Source organism: Rana temporaria, chromosome 4 (assembly GCF_905171775.1).
Source record: "Rana temporaria chromosome 4, aRanTem1.1, whole genome shotgun sequence".
Lineage (NCBI taxonomy): Eukaryota > Metazoa > Chordata > Amphibia > Anura > Ranidae > Rana > Rana temporaria.
Window position 1 is genome coordinate 139,253,656 of NC_053492.1, and position 24,679 is coordinate 139,278,334.

Consider the following 24,679-nt stretch of genomic DNA (forward strand, 5'->3'; position numbering starts at 1 on the left):
ACGTACGCTTGCCCGTCGCAGTAAAGATACGCCGTTTCCGTAAGAGATACGCCGCGTAAAGATAAACCTGCCCCCTAGGTGGCATAGCCAATGTTAAGTATGGCCGTCGTTCCCGCGTCGAAATTTGAAAATTTTACATAGCTACTCTTTTTTGGGAATAAAAATGACTGTCATACCAAAAATAATTATGTGACAGACAAAAGTCTAATGCCGCGTACACACCATCACTTTATGTGATGGGAAAAAAAAACAACGTTTTTAAAAACGTCACCTTAAATGATGGTGTGTGGGGGAAAACGTTGTTTTATGTCTTGTGAAAAACGACAAAAAAAAATTGAAGCATGCTTCAATTTTATGTGTTGTTTTTCAAAATGTCGTTTTTTACTTCACAGAAATTGACAGTGTGTAGCAAAAAACGACATTTAAAACAACGTTTTTACACCCGCGCATGCCCAGAAGCTAGTTATGAAGCGAGCTTCAATGGAAAAACGTAACCTCGCTTTGCTAGAGCATTGTGAAAAAACGATGGTGTGTAGGCAACATCGTCTTTGAAAATTGAAGTTTCAAAAACGTCGTTTTTTACTTCACAGAAAATTTCGGTTTTTTTCATCACATAAAGTGATGGTGTGTATGCGGCATAAGGCATGGCCAAGGAAAATCTTGTGCTTATGAGGTAGATCTCCTCTTTGACTTGGTGCCCAATTGAGGGCCAATAATGCGTCCTCATGCTGTATGATGGAGTATAGTGACGATACATCTGCTGTTCCAAGTAAGACAGGTTGATCATCCCCTAAAGTAATATTTTGAAGACATATCAGAAGATCTTTAGTGTCTTTTAGGTAGGACTGTGTCAAAAATGTGTCAAGATACTGTCCCATTCTAGATGAGATCGAATCGATGCTATTCACAATTGGTCTAGCCGGTGGATTGGAGGGGTCTTTATGTATCTTAGGTAGGGTGTAAATAGTTGGCACCTTGCTGCTAGCTGGTGTCAAATAGCTCTTTTCTTTAGGTGTTAATACACCCAACTGTGAGCCACTCTTTACTAGTACCTCTAATTGTGTTATGTAAGATTTTGTAGGATCTTGATCTAATAGAATATATGTTGCTTCGTCTGCCAACATATCCATAATGTGATCATGGTAAAAATCCTTGGTTAAAATCACAAACATTCCTGAATAGATCCTGCATCATCTAGCCCATCTTGTGGTACAACTTCCCACCTCAGGCTTCTGATGATGATTTTATCCTTAATGTACTTTTCAAGGGTGCAAATGTCCCACCAAGTTCTCACTTGTTTTTCTAAGACATTTCCTAGTGCTGACATAGCACTGTTGTAATTCACCTGAGTGATGGTAGGTTCATTATTCACAAATAAATTGTTCATGTCTAAATTCCTGTTAGTCAAAAATCTTAATCCGTCCATAGCGGCTCTTAAAATATATTTTTATATATATATATTTATATCTATATTTTTTTAATCATGCAGTCATGTTCTTTTATCCTGCCTTTTTATATACACATGCTCATTATGACACAAGTGTGACATTGAGTCACTAAAGCCCTAAGAAGAAAAGATATGCATAGTTTCTGTAGGTTTTTAAGTCGGGTCACCAACATCTTATAGGGTGTAATAGACCAGTTGGGATGCATTTTTTTATATAGGATATTAGAAGGAGAATAGATAAAGTGTTTTTACGCCCAAAAAGTTTTTTTGTACTTAACTGACATTCAATCTCCCTTATTAAATATAATCAATTATATAATCAATTATATTTATAACTTTTATATATCCACAATTTTACTTATTGTATCTATGCTTTTATTGTGGTTTTAAAAGTATTTTATTTCTGTAATTTATTTATGCTTCTGGGCCTTAATTGCTCATGATTGAGGTGGATCAATTGTTTAACACATATATTGAATTACATTGAATGTACTAGGGTAGTAATATTGATGCCCGCATTGTTGACAGGGTGACAGAGAGCGAATCTGCATTCTCTACTAGGGATGCACGTGCACTTCACCATGTTCACAATGGATCTATGCCGCTTCCGCCCTCAGCCTGGCAGGAGCTTCAGAAGCGCATACTGCGGCTGTGCGGGGGAGCGGGTCTTCACCAACTTCCGCCCCACAGTCTGGCTGTGTCCTCAGCAGCGGCGAAAGTAATGATTAGCATGTAATCAAATCAAGAAGCCACTGTACAGGATCTGTAAATAGAGGGCGATAAACTGGAATTGTGGGCAATGAATAACAAAAAAGTACTTTTGCCTACTTCAGAACACCAATACTTTATGGTCTATTAGTGAAGTTTGGATATGCGTATTCTTTATATATGTTTGAAACTTTGTTACATATTTGAGGTTTTCATTTTTTTTATAATATTAACAAAATATGGCAGAACATAAAAGGCTCCTGGTTGGACCAGAGTGAAAAAACACCTGGTTGTTATCTATGAATTGTACATTTGGAATCTTGTTTATCATCCAACATTTGCTTGAACTTTTTTTTTTTTTTCCATTAGCATTAAACTTTATTTTTTTATTGCTATGCCTCAGATATAACATTTTAAATGTGGTTTTAATTGTAGCTTGGCCTTTAAAACCAGATTATTATTTTTTTCCCACTATAAAATCCTATCGACTTATACATGTGTTTTCTGATATTTCTGTAGGTTCTAGGCACAGGACAAGACTGGAAAGGAGGAGATGTAACAAATTCAATAGGAGGAGGCCAGAAAGTGCGTCTGTTAAAGGAAGCGTTAAAAACCTTAGGTGACCAGAAGGACCTTGTAGTTCTTTTTACAGACAGGTAACTTTTTAATGCTTTTTAACCAAGCCTGATGTTTATGCACACCAAATAAATTTTTATTTCTTAAATTGTATTTTTTTTTCAAAGGGCCAAATATAATTTTTCTTTCATTGAAGAATGTTCTTTATCTCTCTTAAAGGGGAGGTTCACCCTAAAAAACACTTTCTCTAATTACACTGGCCCCCCACATTACAATACGATTATGGCGAGTCGGTGCTATACTGCGCCTGCGCATCGCCGTTCGGCTCCTTTCGCCAATCGTGACGCGGCTTACGCGACGGGGGGAGCTGTTTTTTTGTCAAAACGTCAATCACCAGCATGTGAGGAACGCCCACTCCCGCAGGCCTCGCAACCCCGAAGCCACGGGTGAATTGGCTGTACGAAGGTATGTACAGCATCAAAAAAACATAACAGGCATAATCGTATTGTAATGTGGGGGGCCAGTGTAATTAGAGAAAGTGGTTTTTAGGGTGAACCTCCCCTTTAAATCTACAGTACCAGAGTTTGAGTTTGCCCGCTATATTTAAAAAAAAAAAAAAATCAATGACACAAGTTTCTAATTTCAAATACCGTATCTGTTACAGTTGGTAAACTTTTTTTTTTTTTAGTAGTTTATTATCTGGGTATCCTGTAAAGTATAGTAAGGAAAACTTGTACTGGGGTAATGATTGTTTTCTCAAAGTACACTTGAAAAGAGAATCCCCTTGAAGAAAGGTAACTTCCTAACCACAGAGCGGGGGTATTGTCCTATAATTATATTACAAACCTCTACCCAAATTGTTTATTTTTTAAAATGCCACAATGAAGGGTCATAGTTATCCAGGTTTGTAAAGGTTTGTCGGCTTAATGATCTCTCTAGATGCTAAAATATATCTAAATCTGCTTTCTCATCCAGCAACCCAAAGTATGCTTGTGATCATATGACTATTCTAAAAAAAAAAAAAAAAAAGGGAAAACCTTTTGAAATTGAACAATGCAGCATACCAATTAAAGTGATCGCTCCCGAGCCCTGCTCTGTGTTAATAGACACACTGTGTTTTGGCCCTCCTCATTGGCTGTGATTGACAGAAGCAAGAGTCGATGGATCCACTGCGATCTCTGAGCCAATAAGGAGGGAGAGAGTTAAGAGATCTGCAGTTATCATACACATCGCTGGATCAAGATCGGGCTTAGTTAAGTATGGGGGGGAGCTGCATGCAGAAGGTTTTTTACCTTAATGCAGAGAATGCATTAAGGTAAAGGAAAACCTTCTGACTTTGGAACCACCTTAATTCCCAGTTGCCACAAATTACATTTAATACTTTGGATAACTATTGTGCTTTTGTGAGCATCAAGCATTTATTCAAATCTATGCAGCATCATATGGCATTTTTGTGGTCACCACGGAACTCTTAAAGGGGTTGTAAACCTTCATGTTTTTTCACCTTAATGCATGGGATGCATTAAGGTGAAAAAACACCTTGCAGTGTCCGCCCCCCCCCCCCACCAGCCCCCGTTTTTACTTACTTGACCCCCGAATCTCCGTGGGCGCAATCCGTGTTGCTTTTCTCATGGTCCTGTCGGATCTTTATTGGATGATTGATGGCAGCACAGCCATTGGCTCCTGCAGCTGTCATTCACATCCAATGGTGCGGCCACCGGGGGATGGGGCAGAGTCATGCAATTGGTGTCTATGAACGCTGATTGTATGGCACAGGAGAACACCCACAAGCTAACCCCTTTAGGAGAGAGCTTCCGAGAGGGGGTTAGCTCTTGTGGGGAGGAGCCGCGAGAGCCGCCGTGGGACCCCAGAAGAGGATGATTGGGGCCACTCTGTGCAAAACTAACTGCACATTGGAGGCAAGTATGACATGTTTATTTCTGTTAAATAATCTGCGAACCTTTACAACCTCTTTTAAGCCTAGTTTATACTTGCAGTTAGGGAGCAGTAAAAACCCACGATTGAGCCATGTTTTTACCCCTCATTGTCCATTAAGCTACAAAGACCGCAAAGGGTGTGTGCATAAGCTGGGTCATGCTTTGCAATGCGCTACAGCATAAATTATTACCACCAACACATTCAGCTGAATGTAGCCCATTCAACAGAATGGGGGTGCCCTGCAACTGTGTGCAATGTACGCAGTTGCGGTATGCTGGTGTGGTGTTTAAAAAGATTCAAACAGGCAGGGAGGAGGTGGTAAAATACCTCATCACTGACTGTCAATGAAAGTATAAGCAAAGTTCCAACAAAGTACACACGACCGTTTTTAATGTCATGGGGGAAAAAACAAAGTTTTTCTCGACGTGATTCTTGTCAAGCCTGATTTGCATACACGCGATCGTGAAAAAAAATGCTGGAGCAAAGCGCGGTGATGTGCAACACGTACTACGGCGCTATAAAGGGGAAGTTCCATTCGGATGGCCCCACCCTTTGGGCTGCTTTTGCTGATTTCATGTTAGTTAAAGTTTGGTGAGAGACGATTTGTGCTTTTCAGTCTGTTACAGCGTGACGCATGTGCTATCTCCATTACAAACGCTAGTTTTACCAGAACGAGTGCTCCCGACTCATAACTTGCTTCTGAGCATGCTTGTTTTTTTCCCATCGTTAAAGCCTACACACGACCGCTTTTCACGACGTGAAAAACGCAAATAATTCGAGCATATTCTAAATTTTTAATGCCCATTTTTCACGTCGTGAAAAATGCTCTGGAGCCTACACACGATCGTTTTTAATAACCAAGTTAAAAAAAATGTAATTTTTCTCGTCCTGAAAAACGGTTGTGTGTACAGGCCATCATTCTTATTCTTTTCATCTGAGTGGATCCAAATGTGAAGCCAAAAGGGGAAAACTATTCATAAACTCAGTCAAGCTTTGTCTTGGGACTTTATCATGCTGTTTTCATAATGGTCACACTTGTGTGGTTTACTGGTAGTTTTGTTAATTATAGTTTTGGGTCAACTTTTGGGTTGTACTTGTTTTGGGAACTCACTGGAACGTCATGTTCCATTTTTATTTCCCCTCATAAAACCCAAGAAATGTTGCATTAAGTTGTAAAAATACATGTGTGTCCTAGAACAAAAATAAGTAAAATGCACTGGAATAGAGTACAAATGCCGAAAAGTATTTGGCATAAACTAACACTTCTACAAAGTCTGAACATTTTCACATCCAGAACAATGTAAAAGGCTTGTCGCAAATTTTCCACATGCTTCCCAGACCACTTTGAGCAGTAACAAGGTCTACTGAGTATAGGGGAACACATGACACTCTTGGCTCCCATGGTACATTGCCAAACACCTGAGCAGCCAATAGCTAGACTGGTGGATACTTAGCCCTTTGAAGGATATGGCTCAGACCTGCCCCTAGAATTGCAAGAAAATATAAGGTGACTGGCAGCATGAGCGTTTTTTACATTACACTGAATTGTCATAGGACAGACTCACTTAAAGCGATATTAAAGTTCTTGTTTTAAAAAAAATAACAAACATTTTATACTTGCTTACCTGCTCTGTGCAGTGGGTTTGCACAGAGTAGTGTGGCTTCTCCTTTTCTTCGGTCCCACACTGGTTCTCCTGGCTCCCCCCTCCTGCCGGGTGCCCCCACAGCAAGCAGCTTGCTGTGGGGGCATACTTGCTGACACGCTCCCGAGCCATGACTCTGTGTGTCTATTCACACACTGAGCCGTAGCTCGGCTCTGCCCCCTCTGTCTCCTAATTGTCTCACTGGCTGTGATTGAGAGCAGTGGGAGCCAATGACACCAACTGGTGCCAATCAGGAGTGTGAATATACAGAGAGCCAAGGATCTTGTGGACATTGCTGGATCAAGAGCGGGCTCAGGTAAGTATTAGGGGGGACTTATGCACACAGAATGCTTGTTTGTTTTTTACCTTCATGTATAGAAGGCATGAAATTAAAAAAAACTTGTGCCTTTACAAAACACAAGTGTGCTGGAACTGAAATGGTACAATATTGTATAATTGGACAAAAGGGGGTTTTCATTTTGTATGTGGTGTTTTTTATTTATTTTTTGGCTTATGAATGAATTCAATTAATACAATATATTAGATGGCTGCACTTTATATATTAAGATTTATCAGTTTTATCATTCAAAAATACTTGATTCATATGAAAGATGCCTTTTAAATCTAATATATGATCTGCACAGAATACAGATTTGCCAGATTTGTGTTTCTGACCTGGTGGTTACAGATATTGGCACTCAATATTGACCACCTAGTCAACCCATGGCAGTGTAGCAGTCATAAAAGTGAAAAAGTGCAGCGCAAAAATTATCCTTGTAATAAACAATAAATTAAATAAACAGTAAAAACTGTAAATGAATATGTGAGCCAGTGAAAATAAATGTCCTCGTGTCCAAAAATATATAATTGTCCTTAAGTGAGTGTGAAACACACAAATCCAGCAGGAGTGAAGGTGAAAGGAAGACACCAAAAGGAAATCCACCACCGCAAGCAAGATGGACTCTCACCTCATAGCTTCGACCCGTGAGGGTCACAAAGCATGTCAGCAATAATCTCAGTTAGATCCGACCTCCAGACGGACACACCATACCATGCAGGTATCAGCAGACCACCATACATAGGAAGAAACACAGACAAATCTAGTGCTCTCTGTATGAAACGATTTTAATGCAGAAGGAAAATAAAAATCGGGCACTCGCATTTAAAAACACTCATAAGCCGAGTGTATGCTGTAACAGCGTTGTCACGATCCACAGCGGGCGATGATCGGGGTGACGTCCTACGTAGCTCCTCCCCTTACGTACACGTTGCGTCCCGTGGGCGGGACTTCTTCAGCGTCAAGTGGAGGGAATTTCTATGAATTTATCCTCAGTGCTGGCTTGCATACTCTAGGTTTTATTGGTATTTTGATTTGTATTTGTATTTATCCCAGCGCTGAATTTTTTTCACTTCATTTAGTGTAACAGTCATGCTTGGGTAACTTTAACTGGGCAAGGAAAATAAAAAAATCATATTTAGGAAAACCTCAAACATTTAACCGATCCTCTGTACTTAAAGGGGTTGTAAAGGTAATTTATTTATTTTTTCCCTAAATAGCTTCCTTTACCTTAGTGCGGTCCTCCTTCACTTACCTCATCCTTCGATTTTGCTTTTAAATGTCCTTATTTCTTCTGAGAAATCCTCACTTCCTGTTTTTCTGTCTGTAACTACACACAGTAATGCAAGGTTTTCTCCCTGGTGTGAAGAAAGCCTCTTGAGGGGGAGGGGCGAGCAGGAGGGTTTGCAGATAGAGAAAGGAGCTGTGTGTTAGTGGGTGTCTAGACCCTCCTGCTCGCCCCCTCCCCCCTTAAGAGGCTTTCGCCACACCAGGGAGAGATGTAATGTTCCCACACTAACTGAAGCTAAGTTCAGATTGTAGGGGTTCATATACTTTCTTTTTAATGTTACTTACAAATGTATAACAATATTTTATCTACAGTGAATGATCTTTCAATGCCATAGTCTTCCAACACTGTGCATACATTTTTCAAACCAATGAAGCAAGACTTGTAAACGTACATTTGTTGCAGATGCATGCAGCAGTATGCTGTAAAATCGCATGTGTAGTTCAGCCATAAAATGAGTTTTTTCATGTTGTATGGATGGAAGAAGGTTACTACTTCCATGACAAAGATGGAAGAGGTCCTCCTTGGCTTTCACTGCACATACCGTATACAGTTAAAGGGGTTGTAAAGGTTTGTTTTTTATTTTCTAAATAGGTTCTTTTAAACTAGTGCATTGTTGGTTCACTTACCTTTTCTTCAATTTCCCTTCTAAATGTTTTTTTCTTTGTTTTCTTTGTCTGAATTTCTCACTTCCTGTTGCTCCTCAGAAAGCTGTTCAGTAAGCTGTTCTGACTGCCTTTCCACCGCTCGGATGATGGTAGAAAGCTTACTGAGGAGAAACAGGAAGTGAGAATTTCAAACAAATTAAACAAAGAAAAAGGCAAATCGAAGGAAAAGGTAAGTAAACCAACAATGCACTAGCTTAAAGGAACCAATTTAGAAAATAAAAGACCAACCTTAACAACCCCTTTAAGACATTGCCATCTACTTTATGGCTTATCTAACAATATATTTTAGAAGGTTGAGTTTGTCTGGTTAACTTTTAAGAAGACCAATGATTTAAACTTAAATGTAATGCTATGGATTACATAGAAACGTAGCAACTTGTCTCTCCGGAGATTACTATTAATTGTCAATACGTGGTCTACAATCGGATATAATAGGTAGGTAGATTTCTTCACACTACAAGCCCGTGTACATAACTAACACATATGGGAATAAGGATACCGTTTTAAAAAAAAAACAGTTTAGTTATTTTCAGCTACATCCGATGAAATTTGAAAATTACAGTCATGTGTTTGACCGTTTAATCTTCTTCGTTTTTTTTTTTTGGGGGGGGGGGGGGTAAAGCTTTGAATACAGCCTTATGTATGAAATAAAACACTCAAAACTGTTCTGGTAATTAGGCTAAACTTTTTATTGGGCAATAGAGGTTAAGCAAACGAAACATGGTCTTTTAACAATGCCTGAACAAACTATGCTCTGTTAAAGTCATTTTGAAGTAATTGTAGGATGCATAAATAAATCTTCCTTTTATTGAATGTGTTTTCCAGCCCACGTGTCTGTAGGCAGTGAAAGAATGGTCTTTAAATGAACAGTAAGCTCTTGTGTAATAAAGACATCCAGATGAAGGCAGGTACAGCAGGATTGCTGGACAGTGAGCTAATTGCTTTGTGTTCATTCTGGCCTGTCTCACTGCGGCAACCACATCTTCTGTTTATCAGACTTCTCTTGTTCGCCTTTAGGAGGCTGACTTAAAGGGGTTGTAAAGGTTTGTTTTTTATTTTCTAAATGGGTTCCTTTTAAGCTAGTGCATTGTTGGTTCACTTGCCTTTTCCTTCAATTTCCCTTCTAAATGTTTTTTTTTCTTTTGTCTGAATTTCTCACTTCCTGTTCCTCCTCACTAAGCTTGCCCCCCCATCATCTGAGCCGTTCTGTCTGGGGGTTAGTCAGTGTGCTCGCCCCCTCCCTTGGGACTACATCCCTGCGGGGAGATGCTGTGAACACATTTAGAAGGGAAATTTAAGGAAAAGGTTGGTGAACCAACAATGCACTAGCTTAAAGGAACGTAATTGGAAAAAAAAAAAAAAACCTTTACAACCCCCTTAACTAACCTGTAAGTAAAGATATCCACCTGCATTCACTGGGCATTCCAAATATGTCGGATCATAATGAGAAAATCTATGTATAAAGGCAACAATCTGTGATTGGTTAGTCTTGTACTTGGAATTCAGATTAGGTTCTGAAAGCAACTGAAATTGATACATTTTATATTTTAATAGACTTTTTAAGATGCTTGTACAGTTTCTTTCTGTGGGGATGAAAACGTTTAAGTACACATTTATATCCAACCCGTATCCTAAATAGGCCTACATTCTACATATTTAATCCAGCCTAGAGCCCTATGAAATATTTTCTTTTAACCAGTCCTCTTGATGTAATAAGCACTAAAGCATGTACATTTTGATCTTGGCCACTTGTTTGATAGTCAGAAATACTCTGGGTACCATTGATACTAGCCTGTTGGTATGAATATTGCGCTGTCCCTTTTTAAAAGTGAAAATAAAGCCACTTGCACAACAAAAAGATTGATAATTTGCAAAAAATAACATAAAAAGTATAAGTGCAGTGCTAAAATTGACGTGATAACATAAGTATATCATATTAAACCAAAAAATGTAAACCAACACACCATATGTATGCACTGTAGTGAGATGTGAAAAAAGATTCAAGTGAAAAAAATGCAAATATAATAGTCCTTTGATGAAAAATTATAAATTCAATATCCTTCAAAGAATCTTGATATTATTCAAAATCAAGTGACAATGTTTCAAATAGTGAGTGAATAAACAGTCAATTTGTGGCTAGTAGACAAAATTGATGGGAGATCCACCACCGTAGGTCATAAGGCTTACCAAAAAGATTGAACCCAGATAAGCATACACTCACTAGGTCAATCAAGCTTGTATGGTCAATAGACTAAAGGAAGGATGTCTCCACAGACACAGACTCCAGGAACTCAGCGGTGGAACTTCCAATGTTTTTTTTCAGGTTATAATGCTCAAACAGATGAATGGTATGGATATAGAAAAACATGGATACAGGAGGGCACATAGCATAATTCTTCAAGGTATCTCACAGTTATTTATTTAAAAAAACGAGTAACACTCACATTTGAGGTGATATAAAAGGCCTTAAAATAATCAGAAATAACAGTGGCATCAGTAGTCCAACCGATGCGTTTCGTTAAATAGAACATCATCTGGGGTACTGAATCACTGTCATTGCTCTTATATAAAATAAAGAACCCCCCTTCCTTCAAGCCTCATTCAGAATGAGGCTTGAACCGCACGCCGTAGACACCATCTTGGCAAACCCGGAAGTTGCAATTCACTGCAGAGCTTTCATTGGAGCCACAACTCGCTTATGGGGGTTCTTTTATATAAGGGCAATAACGACAGTGGTTCAGTACCCCAGATGTTCTATTGAATGAAACGCATCGGGATGGACTACTGATGCCACTGTCATTGCAGATTCTTTTAAGCACTTTTTTTATCACCTCAAATGTGGGTGCTTCTTCTTCTTCTTTCTTCTTTCTTCTTTCTTCTTTCTTCTTTCTTTTTTCTTCATTATAACCTGTAAAACAACATTGGAAGTTCCACTGCTGAGTTCCTGGAATCTGTGTCTGTTGAGACATCCTTCCCTTGGTCTATTGACCGTACAAGCTTGATTGACCTAGTGAGTGTATGCTTATCTGTGTTCAATATTTTTGGTAAGTCTTATGACCTACGGTGGTGGATCTCCTATCAATTTTCTCTACTAGTCACAAATAGAATGTGTTAATTCACTCACTATTTGGAACATTGTCACTTGATTTTTAATATCATCAAGATTCTTTGAAGGATATTGAATTTATAATTTTTCATCAAAGGACTATTATATTTGCATTTTTTTCACGTGGTTATTTTTTCACATCTCACTACAGTGCATACATGTGGTGTGGTGTGTTTACATTTTCTGTTTTAATGTGATATACTTATGTTATCGGCATCTGATATCACATCAATTTTAGCGCTGCACCATTGATAGCCTGGCAGTGTTAGTTGACTGGCTGTCTGACTTTATTCATTAACTGATCAAGGATCATTCTTAATAATATACTATATACAATTTTCACACATTATTGACCCAAGACAGCGGTCCTCAAAAGAGCTGTCTAATTGCTCCACCTAAGTGTGAAGATAATCTAAAATATGAGCACTATCCGAACCCTGATTGGACAAAGTTATGATGACTTTGATCAGTCATGGCTCAGTGCTCATAGTCCCACCCCATACTATAAAAGGTTTCTTCCCACAGGAAAATTTTGGAGTGTGTTGTTGGAGCGGAGATAGAGCAGGGTTCAGTTAGCTACTAGCGAGTTAGTGTGTTATTGTGACTTGGTGTGTCAGGGTAGTGAGAGTGTAGTGCAGTGTTTAACAGCACTACATTACATGTAGTGCTGTATAAACTTTTTTTTTTTTTTATGTCCGCCACAGTTTATCTTACAGTGACGCTGGTGTTGCCCCCTTTTTTTATTTTTATTTATTTTTTATAGTTTTTCCATTTGTCAGCGGCAGTTCTCAATTTGAAGTGCACCAACCACCACTTACATTTTGGTAATAAGCCCCCCCCCCCCCCATCATGTCTGGAAAGCCAGTATAGGCAGATGTTCCCATGCCACTATCAGGGGACCAGCGTTGTCTGTGTTCACAGGCAAAGGTGTATGTGGTTCGTCCTGAGGCAGGGCAAGTTTGTCTGTTTAGTGATGTGGTGGACTGGTTTACTAATTCTGCCTTTTCTACCACCTTGTACACAGCTATGCCTGCCATAGCCCCACCATCATGCACGAAGGAGTCAGCAGAGTTATTTGAACACTGCATTAGCCACTTGACGATGCATAAGCATTACTTGATTCTGAGGTAGAGGAAGGGAGTAACATAAGCCTATGGAGAGGGGAGAACACCGATAAACAAATTGGCAGTCATGTTCCCCCAGCCGCAGCATATTGCCAAGTTGGCTCCAGTATTGATGCGGATAGAGATGATGATGATGTCACGGACTCCACTTGGGTGCCTGAGAGAGCAGGGGAGGCACAACCCCAATGAGGCAGAATGTCCTCCAGAGGCAGCCATCATGGAACAGTAGGGAGCAATCACTCTATTATATCAGATTGTAGAGCTCTTCTCTCTTCAGCTCAGCTGTGTGGGCCTTTTTTTAGCACACATGCAACCTATTGCAATTTGCAATCTCAGCCCCAAGCATGCGTGGCTAAACGCAAAGGCATTTAGCCTCCCACCACTCAGCCTGTAAGAGCCACATAAAAGGGACACACTTCTTCTTCTCCTCATCTTTTATCTCTCTACCCCAGTTATATCACGATGATAAAACAAGAATGATTGCTCAGTAGAGTAACGAAAAATCTGACTTTTAAGTAGGGTTGTCCCGATACCACTTTTTTAGGACCGAGTACAAGTACCGATACTTTTTTTCAAGTAGTCGCCGATACCGAATACCGATACTTTTTTTAAATGTGTCCCCAAATGCAGCCATGTCCCTCTAGCCATGTCCCTCACATATGCAGCCATGTTCCTCTAGCCATGTCCCTCACATATGCAGCCATGTCCCTCTAGCCATGTCCCTCACATATGCAGCCATGTCCCTCTAGCCATGTCCCTCACATATGCAGCCATGTCCCTCTAGCCATGTCCCTCACATATGCAGCCATGTCCCTCTAGCCATGTCCCTCTAGCCATGTCCCTCACATATGCAGCAATGTCCCTCTAGCCATGTCCCTCACATATGCAGCAATGTCCCTCTAGCCATGTCCCTCACATATGCAGCAATGTCCCTCTAGCCATGTCCCTCACATATGCAGCAATGTCCCTCTAGCCATGTCCCTCGATGTGGCGGCGCGATGCGGCAGCAGCGGCGGGGGGGGGAAAGTATTCTATTTAGGTATCTGGGTATTTGCACGAGTACGAGTACTCCCGCAAATACTCGGTATCGGTCCCGATACCGATACTGGTATCGGTATCTGGACAACCCTACTTTTAAGGCAAGGAAACAATGGAGATAGCAAAAAATAATACATTTTAATAAAAGGAGCAAATAATGTTGACATGATGTTCAAGAGTTAAAACCATACAAGATGATACATTGTATACATTCAGTCCCTTGTAAGTCTATGCGTTTTGCCGTGAGGCTTCTTCAGGACAGACAAAGTAACAAGAACGGAGGAACAGGTCTCACTATATGCAAGTACCTTTAGAATGGACAAAAATCTAATATAAGAACATCGGGATATCAGGGAGTATATCTAAGAGGTGGTAAGCAAGGAAGGTACCAGAAATGTTGTGAGTTCTGCTCACAGATCAGATAGAAAAATGCGGGGCAGAGACTCCCTATATGGGAAAACATCTGCAGTGGGAAGAGCACCGCAGGTTAAGGATTGATGAGCAGCCCAGTCTTAATTTATTGGATAGAAAGGCTGTTGCTTAATGGGACCTATATCCACAGCATAGGGCTTATATAGTTCACAACAGGCGCAGTTGGAATCCAAAAATGCACTAGATTCATCGGGTGCTGGTAAAGTAGAGTGTAGCCAGCCTTATATGTAGACCCGTACAGAGACAATAGGTCTAAGAGGATGTGAACCGTATGCCCCAGGAGACAGCCTAACGCTGTGCACCTGTTTGACAGGTGCATATATTGTAAATTTTTGACAGCAAGACCCATTCTTGCTTTCATCAAGATTACCTCTATAGAGTTGCGTTGTGAAGGCACCACCAACACCCAATTTTGCCAAACCTGTTACTTTTATCCAAAGTCGGCGAAAGAGACACCAGACTTTTTATCTAAAACAAATTGTTAGGCTTGGCCTGAGGGTACTATAATTTGGCTTATTCTTGAAAGGCTTGCTCACTGTGGTGCCCAACTTTTTTTTTTTCATCCAAAGTCTGCCAAAGAGAGATCAGAATTTATCCAAAAATCTCTAATCTTGTTCAGAGTGCCTCGAAAATGTGGCCTCATCATACAGACTGGTTTCCCAAGCTGTTGTTTTCAAAATAAAGAAAGCTTGCAGAAAAAAATCAATTTAAATGTTTTCTATACACTGTACAGATACACAATTTTTCAGGCAGACCAAGGTGACCCCCCAGGCATTATATTTAAAATAATTTTAAATTTTTCTATTGTTTAAAGCATCATTAAAAACACTGCTCCTTTTAAAAACAATCTTTAAAATATTTTGTCCCCCCAGGGCAGTACCCAGGCTCCCATACCTTTTTCATGGCCAATAATTTGCATACAAGCCTTCAAAATGGGGACTGTTAATAGGTTTTGCGGTTTGGTTCCAAACTTTTTCCATGTTATATGAGTGCTGGTGTGAACCTAACTGGGGGAGGTGTTCGGCCCATCACTACGTCTGAGCAATGCTGGTATAAAGCACAGTTCTAAAGCCTATCTTCAGCCAAATCTTTTTTTTTTTTTTTAAGAGTGAAAAAGACTTGTTACTTTCAGGCCTTTTTTTGCTTATTGCCCCTTAATTCTTGTGCCGCCCAGGACAAGAAATGGGAGGATCCATTGTCGGTAGGACAGGAAGCCTTTTCAGATCTCGAAGGCTGGCCATACACGATTCGAAACAAAATGTGTTATATTTTTTAACCATTTTTACTTTTATAGATTATGTCTACATCAACCCCTGAAGAGTAAGACTGAACTCACGAAAAGTGTTGGGTCACCATAGATGCTATGACACATTTACCATGGACTTTTTGATTACTGTATGTAATATTTGGGCCAACTGTTTGGTATTATGACATCTTTTCCCAAATCTATTGCCCGCATATACCTCCAAACTATGACTAAGCTCCAGGGGGGCAGAGTAAATTGCATTGGGGGTGTGGCCTGGTCGGAGTCAAGGCTGAGGTTGCCGCTCTACTCATTGTAGTAGGACATCATAGATGTGCGACTTCTAGGGGTTACCCCTCCCTCAATAAACGTATACTATGTTTTTAATGCGCTGTGTGACGCTTCATCTAAAGTCCCAAAGGGCAAAGCTCTGCATTTGTACATACGCGGTTTCAATCGTTAATGGATAGGCTAAATGTACCAAGCTGATCCATTCGACTTTGGGTAAAACCAACCTGCCAGATTCTCTTTCAATTATCGCTAGTGGCTGCAATAGCTGCTAGCAATTAATTGCTGTCTTTTCCCAGTGATGGTGGCTTCTCCCACCCCTGCAGACAATTGCATGGCAGGTGGAATTCCTCTGTCAGCACTGTCTCTGTTGATGGGGGAGTTGTGTGAAACCTTTGGTTGCAAGAAAGAAATTTGCGCAGCCTGCCTTAATCTCTGTGATGCTACTAACATGTTTGTTTGCATCTCTGTTAAGAACTCTCCCATCATTTCCTGGCCTGCAAAAAGTCAAGGGACTTTTATTTTTATATTTTAAATTTTTTGGGGCCCTAATATTTTTGGCCAAACAATGAATAAAAGGGTAGAAATTACTTAAAACGCATGCAATGATTTAAAAACTATAAAATGTATCTAGTAATTGTCTAATTATCTAAACTCTACACACTTCCCTGCACTGTGATTTATGTGTTGGATTCTTATGAACATGTTTAACATTCCTGTTAGTGCACCCAACTCCCTCTTGGAGGCATGGATGAAAAATTGTGCACAAATGAGGGCCACGTTTGAGAATTTATATTTCCAGTTCACACATTTGTGCCCTTTCTAGTTTATCATTGATGTGTGATTACTTTAAAGTCTTCAGTGGAAAAATATGTATCTGCTTCTTGTTTCTCTGACAGGACTACAGTGCTGACATTGTCTAAAATAGATATAGCAACTGTTGGGGAAAAAAACATCACCCTGAGCTTCTATATAAATACGCATCCACACCAAAGAGGCAGCCTATTTTTATAAAATAACTTGTGCCATGCATGTAACCTTTCATTCTTTTAAACTAAAGATCAGTAAAACTCAGATCTTTAATTCCGCTGAAATTTCAGTGAAAATCATGATGTTTTGACAAAACCATCATCATGCAATAGAGTTATTGGGAAATGTAAAGTTAAAGCATATCTCAATTCAAAAATTAAAAATGTAAGCTATTGCAGCTTTGCAGTCCTTTGCTGCATTAGGTTTATTTTTTTGACTTTTATTTAAAATTTCACCTGGTAATACTGTGATACCACACATCCTGTATCAGTGGTGGGAGCCATGGTTGCCACCCACTTTACAGAAGAAAGATAACATTGGTTTTAGTTTGTCTCACTTTATGTGACAAGGAGACTACATTTCTGGCAAGATCAACAGGTATTTTCTGTAGTTGTTGAAAAAAACGTTTCAACGAAATTGATGATCCTTGGTGTGCTGGCGAATATCTACTTATATTAAATGAATGTACCTGTCTGGAACTCGTACTTGAATTGGGCATGTGCTGCACCTCTTTTAGAATGCATTTGAGACACTTTAACAAAAAGGCTCTGTAATGCAAAAGAGAGTTGGTCTTCACTTCTTCCCACCTGGCTACTGTACATAAACGGCCGTGTGGGCGTTTTTTGTCCTGAGTGGCAGCTCCTGAACATCCCTCAGAAGGAGCGCAGCTGCGTGATCCTGGTGTGCCTGTGTTTCCCGGACACAGCGCATCACCACTTGGCAGGAAGGCTCTGTGATTGGCCCTGCTGATCACTTGATGGTTGTGTCCATTCACAGCCATTGTGTGATGTAAATGGAGATGGCTGTCAGTTGATCGACTCTGCTTCTCCTCACATGGAGCCTGATAATGAGGAGGAGGAGAGCTTGTCTGTGTTTCCGGCAGGGATCAGTGAGTGTAAGGCATTTTACACTCAATGATCCCACAGTGTTTCCACACAGTAAAACACATCGGTCCCAGTGAGCAACATCAGTTGAATGTGGTCTTTTTGTGGGTAATTTCATTGTCCTGGTGCTCTAGGGTCTTCAAAATGTAATGACTAGTCAGGAAATTAGATGTGTAATGTCCACAGGCTGTGTAAAAGTCCCACACATGTGGTATCGTCCTACTCGGGAGTTGCAAAATGTATTTTGGGGTGTCATTTTTGCTATGTACATGCTATGTGTTGGAAAACATTTATAAACTGATACATTTTAAAAAAAAGTTTTTCATTTTCTTTCTACATTTTCCAAAATGGGGTCATTTTGTGGCCGTTTCCATTGTCCTGTCGCTCCAGGGCCTTCAAAGGTGTGATGGATAAACATGACATTAGATAGGTAATTTATGTTCCTAGAATGCCTGAAGGTGGGCCCTCTGTATGTGGAAAAGTCTCACACATGTGGAGAAGTAGCATTATGTGTTTTGGGGTGTAATTGCAAGTATGCCTATGCAGTGTTTGAAAAATAACTTGTAAATATAAAAATTTGTAAAAAAAAAAAAAAAAAGTCTTAATTTTTCAAAGCATTGTGGGAAAAAAATTGCAACTTCAAAAAAATCACTATGCCTCTTACTTTGGACTGTCTTTCCAAAAAGGTGGTATTTGTACTGTCCTGACATTTTAGGGCCTCAAAAAATGAGAGAGACCATCAGTACATCAGGATTGATCAATTTTCAATGATACGTAGCTTAACTTGTAGACTAGAACTTTCACACAAACCAATTGCTGTATACACTTATCAGGATATTTTTTACCAAAGACGTAGCGGAATACATTCTGGCCCACATTTATGACGGAATTAGATTTTATTGGATTTCTTTTAAAACCGGAAGTAGAAAATTATTATTTTTTTTTCAAAATGTTTGCTCTTTTTTCGCTTATGTCGCAAAAATAAAAAAAACCCAGTGGTGAATAAATACCACTAAAATAAAGCTCTATTTGTGTAAATAAAATGATAAAAATTTGGTTTGGTGCAAGTGTAGCATGACTAATTGTCATTCAAATTGCGATCGCACTGAAAGCTGAAAATTGGTCTGGCAAAAAAGGGGGTAAAAGAGCCCAGTATTGAGGTGCTTAATGAGCTCTACTTTCTATATTATGCAAACTGTCTTTTTTAAAGTTTTTTTCACAAAGGAAAATGCAGACAGTGTGGGGGGAAGAGAAGTAGAGACAGTACACAACTATTAAATTGACACTAAAAAAAAACATACAAAGTACATAAAATTAAATAAAACTAAGCTATCCAAAATATAATTATGAAAACACACTCTAAATATAGTGTTTTTTTTTTTTGTTTTGTTTTTCAAAACAAATGTTGCCTTCGCTTCCCAGTGGGCAAGATTTAGGCCCCTTGCACACAGGCATCATCATTTTCTGATGTTTACTCAGGAACTTGTGACGCCCATGTTCAAGGGGCCAAAAACTGTGTAACAACCTAAGTAAGGTTGAGTATAGGTGAGTGAGGCCGGGTTCACACTAGTCCGACATACGCTCCGACATTGGGAGCTAATGTCGCATGACGTGTGAAAAGCAATGTTTCCCTATGGGAGCCGTCTTAACTGGTCCGACACATGTCGGTCCGACTTTGCAAACGCTCCCTGTACTACTTTGGTCCGACTTTGATCCTACTTCACTCCATTGAACATCATTGAAGTAGGATCAAAATCGGAACGCAGTCTTGCACGCTCCGACTTTGGCATGCATTCTACTGATCTTGAGGGGGAACTCCACACCAAATTTTAACAAAAAAAACGGCATGAGTTCCCCTCCAAGAGCATACCAGGCCCATGGGTCTGGTGCGGATTTAAAGGGGAACCCCCCTACGCCGAAAAAACGGCGCGGGGGTCCCCCCAAAATCCATACCAGACCCGTATCCGAGCAGCAGGCCGGTCGGGAAAGGGGGTGGGGACGTGCGAGCGGCCCCCTCAACCGTGCCAGGCTGCATGCCCTCAACATGGGGAGGTAGGTGCTATTGGGCAGGGGAGGGCGCACTGCGGCCCCCCCACCCCACCCTGCCCCCATGTTGATGAGGACAGGGCCTCTTCCCGACAACCCTGGCCGTTGGTTGTCGGGGTCTGCGGACGGGGGGCTTATCGGAATCTGGGAGCCCCCTATAACAAGGGGGCCCCTAGATACCGGCCCCCCACCCTAGGTGAATGAGTATGGGGTACATCGTACCCCTACCCATTCACCTGGAAGTAAAGTGTTAAAAATAAATAAAGGGTTCCCCTTTAAATCCGCACCAGACCAATGGGCCTGGTATGCTCTTGGAGGGGAACCCATGCCGTTTTTTTGGTTAAAATTTGGTGTGGAGTTCCCCCTCAAGATTCATATCAAACATAGTGCCTGATATTGGCAGGGATCCAAGTCGGATCTCTGCTCATTGAAAGTCAGACTTCAAGTCCAGGGCAAAGTCGGATCAAAGTAGTATCCTGTTCATGAAAGTCTGATGGATGTAGGACCAATGTAGGATAAATGTAGGACCAATGTAGTCTCGGTGTAGGAGCATTGTCGCAGAGCAAAGAAGGATGAGTCGTGTAGTATAGTGTGAACCCGGCCTTACAAGACAGTCATACGACTTTCATCCTACTTTGTTTTGTGACATCAGTCCTACATGAGTCCTACATCGGTCCGACATCCATCCGACTTTCATTAACAGGATACTACTTTATGATAGTCTGACTTGTCCTTTGACCAATCAAAACAATCCCAGTGTGAGATAAATTCCTTTTTTACTGCTGCTGTAATCACCATGTCGGATGCCACAAGTCGGATGGTTAGGACAAGGATCCTACTTTGAACCGACTTCAATGATATTCAGTGGGCTGAAGTAGGATCAAAGTCGGACCAAAGTAGTACAGGGAGCCTTTTCAAAGTCGGCCCGACTTGTCGGACCGGTTAAGATGACTCTCATAGGGAAACATTGATTTTCACATGTCATGCGACATGAGCTCCCAATGTCGGAGCGTTTGTCGGACCAGTGACCAAAACCATCATCATGCAATAGAGTCATTGGGAAATGTAAAGTTAAAGCATATCTCCATTCAAAAATTAAAAATGTAAGCTATTGCAGCTTTGCAGTCCTTTGCTGCATTAGGTTTATTTTTTGACTTTTTTTTTATTTATTTATTTATTTAAAATTTCACCTGGTAATACTGTGATACCACACTTCCTGTATCAGTGGTGGGAGCCATGGTTGCCACCCACTTTACAGAAGAAAGATAACATTGGTTTTAGTTTGTCTCACTTGATGTGACAAGGAGACTACATTTCTGGCAAGATAAACAGGTATTTTCTGTAGCTGTTGAAAGAACGTTTCGACGAAATTGATGATCCTTGGTGTGCTGGCGAATATCTACTTATATTAAATGAATGTACCTGTCTGGAACTCGTACTTGAATTGGGCATGTGCTGCACCTCTTTTAGAATGCATTTGACACTTTAACAAAAAGGCTCTGTAATGCAAAAGAGAGTTGGTCTTCACTTCTTCCCACCTGGCTACTGTACATAAACGGCCGTGTAGGCGTTTTTCGTCCTGAGTGGCAGCTCCTGAACATCCCTCAGAAGGAGCGCAGCTGCGTGATCCTGGTGTGCCTGTGTTTCCCGGACACAGCGCATCACCGCTTGGCAGGAAGGCTCTGTGATTGGCCCTGCTGATCACTTGATGGTCGTGTCCATTCACAGCCATTGTGTGATGTAAATGGAGACGGCTGTCAGTTGATCGACTCTGCTTCTCCTCACATGGAGCCTGATAATGAGGAGGAGGAGGAGGAGGAGGAGGAGAGCTTGTCTGTGTTTCCGGCAGGGATCAGTAAGTGTAAGGCATTTTACACTCAGTGATCACACAGTGGCCCAGATTCAAGAAGCTATTGCGCCCGCGCAACCATAGGTTGCGCGGCGCAATAGCTGTTTTGCTCCCGCGTAGCGAATGCCCCTGATTCAGGAACATCGCTACGCGGACTGCAGCCTAGGATATGACAGGCATAAGCCTCCTTATGCCTTCATATCTCAGGCTGCATTCTTGCGTTGTCCGCTAGGGGGCGCGGCCATTGTGATCGGCGTATAGTATGCAAATTGCATACTACCACCGATTCACAAAAGTTGCACGGGCCCTGCGCACGCAAGGTACGGAGTTTCCGTACGGCGACTTTAGCGCAAGGTTGCTCCTGCTGTAGCAGGGGCAGCCAATGCTAAAGTATAGCCGCCCTTCCCGCTCGTGAAATTTAAATTTCACGTCGTTTACGTAAGTGATTCGTGAATGGCGCTGGACGCCATTCACGTTCACTTAGAAGCAAATGACGTCCTTGCGACGTCATTTGCCGCAATGCACGTCGGGAAAGTTTCCCGACGGAGCATGCGCTGTTCGCTCGGCGCGGGAGCGTGCCTAATTTAAATGATTCCCGCCCCCGGCGGGATCATTTACATTAGGCACCCTTACGCCCGGCTATTTAGCATAGCGCCCGCGCAATTTACGGAGCTACTGCTCCGTGAATCGCGGGCATATCAAAATATTTGCGTGGGCGCAGAGCAAAAATCGTTGCCCTTTGCCCACGCAAATATTGCGTGGATCTACCTGAATCTGGGCCAGTGTCTCCACACAGTAAAACACATCGGTCCCAGTGAGCAACATCGGTTGAATGTGGTCATTTTGTGGGTAATTTCATTGTCCTGGTGCTCTAGGGTCTTCAAAATGTAATGACCAGTCAGGAAATTAGATGTGTAATGTCTGTAGGCTGTGTAAAATGTGGTATCGTCCTACTCGGGAGTTGCAAAATGTATTTTGGGGTGTCATTTTTGCTATGTACATGCTATGTGTTGGAAAACATTTATAAACTGATAAATTTTCCAAAATGGGGTCATTTTGTGGCCGTTTCCATTGTCCTGTCGCTCCAGGGCCTTCAAAGGTGTGATGGATAAACATGACATTAGATAGGTAATTTATGTTCCTAGAATGCCTGAAGGTGGGCCCTCTGTATGTGGAAAAGTCTCACACATGTGGAGAAGTAGCATTATGTGTTTTGGGGTGTAATTGCAAGTATGCCTATGCAGTGTTTGAAAAATAACTTGTAAATATAAAAATTTGTAAAAAAAAAAAAAAAAAAGTCTTAATTTTTCAAAGCATTGTGGGAAAAAAATTGCAACTTCAAAAAAATCACTATGCCTCTTACTTTGGACTGTCTTTCCAAAAAGGTGGTATTTGTACTGTCCTGACATTTTAGGGCCTTTTTGGAAAGACCGTCCAAAGTAAAAGACATAGTGATTTTTTTGAAGTTGCAATTTTTTTCCCACAATGCTTTGAAAAATTAAGACTTTTTTTTTTTACAAATTTTTATATTTACAGTGTGAACCCGTCCTAAAGGTGCGTAAGCCTGTAGACAAGTAAAATTCTTCTTCTTGACTGTATTGTAATATACTCATTTATACCCGTGTCAACATGCTTATAGTCGAGCAAACATGCATGTGAGTAAATTAAACTCAAATGCATGTTTTACTGCTCTGTACTCAGTGTTTTATTACTGATCTTTGCTCAGCTGGGTTAGATGTCTCATAGACAACAATGGATCTCATTTCAGATCAGTAAAAAGACTCATGCAATCCATTCATATTTGGAGGCGAGCTTCTTAAATTCTGTTAGCTATATTTTGCCCAGATGTACGCAAAATAAACGTATGTGGCTTGTTGGGTACGTCCATTATTACTATTTATTTTATTGTATAGAGCACAAACTGGCAGGTATAAGCACAATAAGGATTTGCATATATATTTCCTGTGCGCATCTGTTGGATATTGTATTTATTGTCCAGAGGATGTCATGGAATGAAAATTTGCTGAGTGATGGCCGACTAGGCAGCCCGCTTGTGTTACGAATATTTTGATGTGATACACTTGCAGAGTGATGGCTGATGTTTTTACATGCATCATCTTTAGAATAGCTACAGTAGTGTTAATTTTATTTGCACACATGCCATTTGATGATATTTCCACTGCAGGCCAGTGGTCAAGCGTTTAAATGGGTGGTGGTGGTGTTACCATGGTTTAGTTATTTATCTTATATTTTTTACTATTATCAATATTTTTTTTTTTTTCATGTGATGGTTTGTTGAGCCTATTAGTGATTTATGCATTTCATAATCATTTGGCAAAACTCTTTCTTCTCATCTCTAATTTATATGGAATAGAAAAGAACAGAATTGTATAGTATTCAGAAAATGCATTGATGTTTCATAGACTATTTATTACCTTTGCTTTCTAAAAAAAAGTTTATTATAACCCAACAGTTACATCCTTTAATTTTTTTTTTCTAGTTATGATGTCATCTTTTCTGGAGACCCTGAAGAATTGCTCACAAAATTCCAGCAAACACAGCACAAGGTTATATTTGCTGCAGAAGCATTAATCTGGCCTGACAAGAGATTAGCGGACAAGTACCCCGTGGTGCGCAGTGGGAAACGATTTCTTAACTCAGGAGGTAACCATTTTTGTGCTAACCCAATGGGATTCCTAACCAAATTTTAATTCTTCAAGTAAAACAAAAATGTTGCCAGGAGAAAATTTCAATGTTATCGTATTATGCTTTCTTTGTACGGTTAAGACGGGAAAACTCCATTGCAAGTCAGATTTTTCACTATAGTAAAATCTGGTGGTCTCTAAGCATCTCACTTTCAGGTTATTCCTTAGTGTATGACAGGCATTTGTACACACTTCCCAATGTTTTTTATTTCCTTTAAAAACACTGCAAGTAAAGAAATGTACAGGTTTATCTGCTATATATCGGTGTGTTCTTAACCTCCTGTTAGGGCTGACAACACAGCCCTTTCCTTTCTACACTCAAATCTCCAC

The 24,679-nt window shown here is 40.5% G+C and overlaps 1 protein-coding gene and 1 non-coding gene across 3 annotated transcripts in view; both read left to right on the forward strand.

Annotated features, from left to right (window-relative positions):
• Positions 1 to 24,679, forward strand: part of PLOD2 (procollagen-lysine,2-oxoglutarate 5-dioxygenase 2) — a 175,869-nt gene that overhangs the window by 71,006 nt on the left and 80,184 nt on the right. For both annotated transcript variants that reach the window (XM_040349105.1, XM_040349106.1), the window contains exons 3-4: positions 2,675 to 2,811; positions 24,145 to 24,308. In XM_040349105.1, the coding sequence (XP_040205039.1) occupies positions 2,675 to 2,811; positions 24,145 to 24,308 (301 nt within the window). The remainder of the gene's footprint in view (positions 1 to 2,674; positions 2,812 to 24,144; positions 24,309 to 24,679) is intronic.
• Positions 8,404 to 8,518, forward strand: LOC120938446. The gene has a single exon (XR_005749062.1). It is a non-coding gene; the product is annotated as a U6atac minor spliceosomal RNA (small nuclear RNA).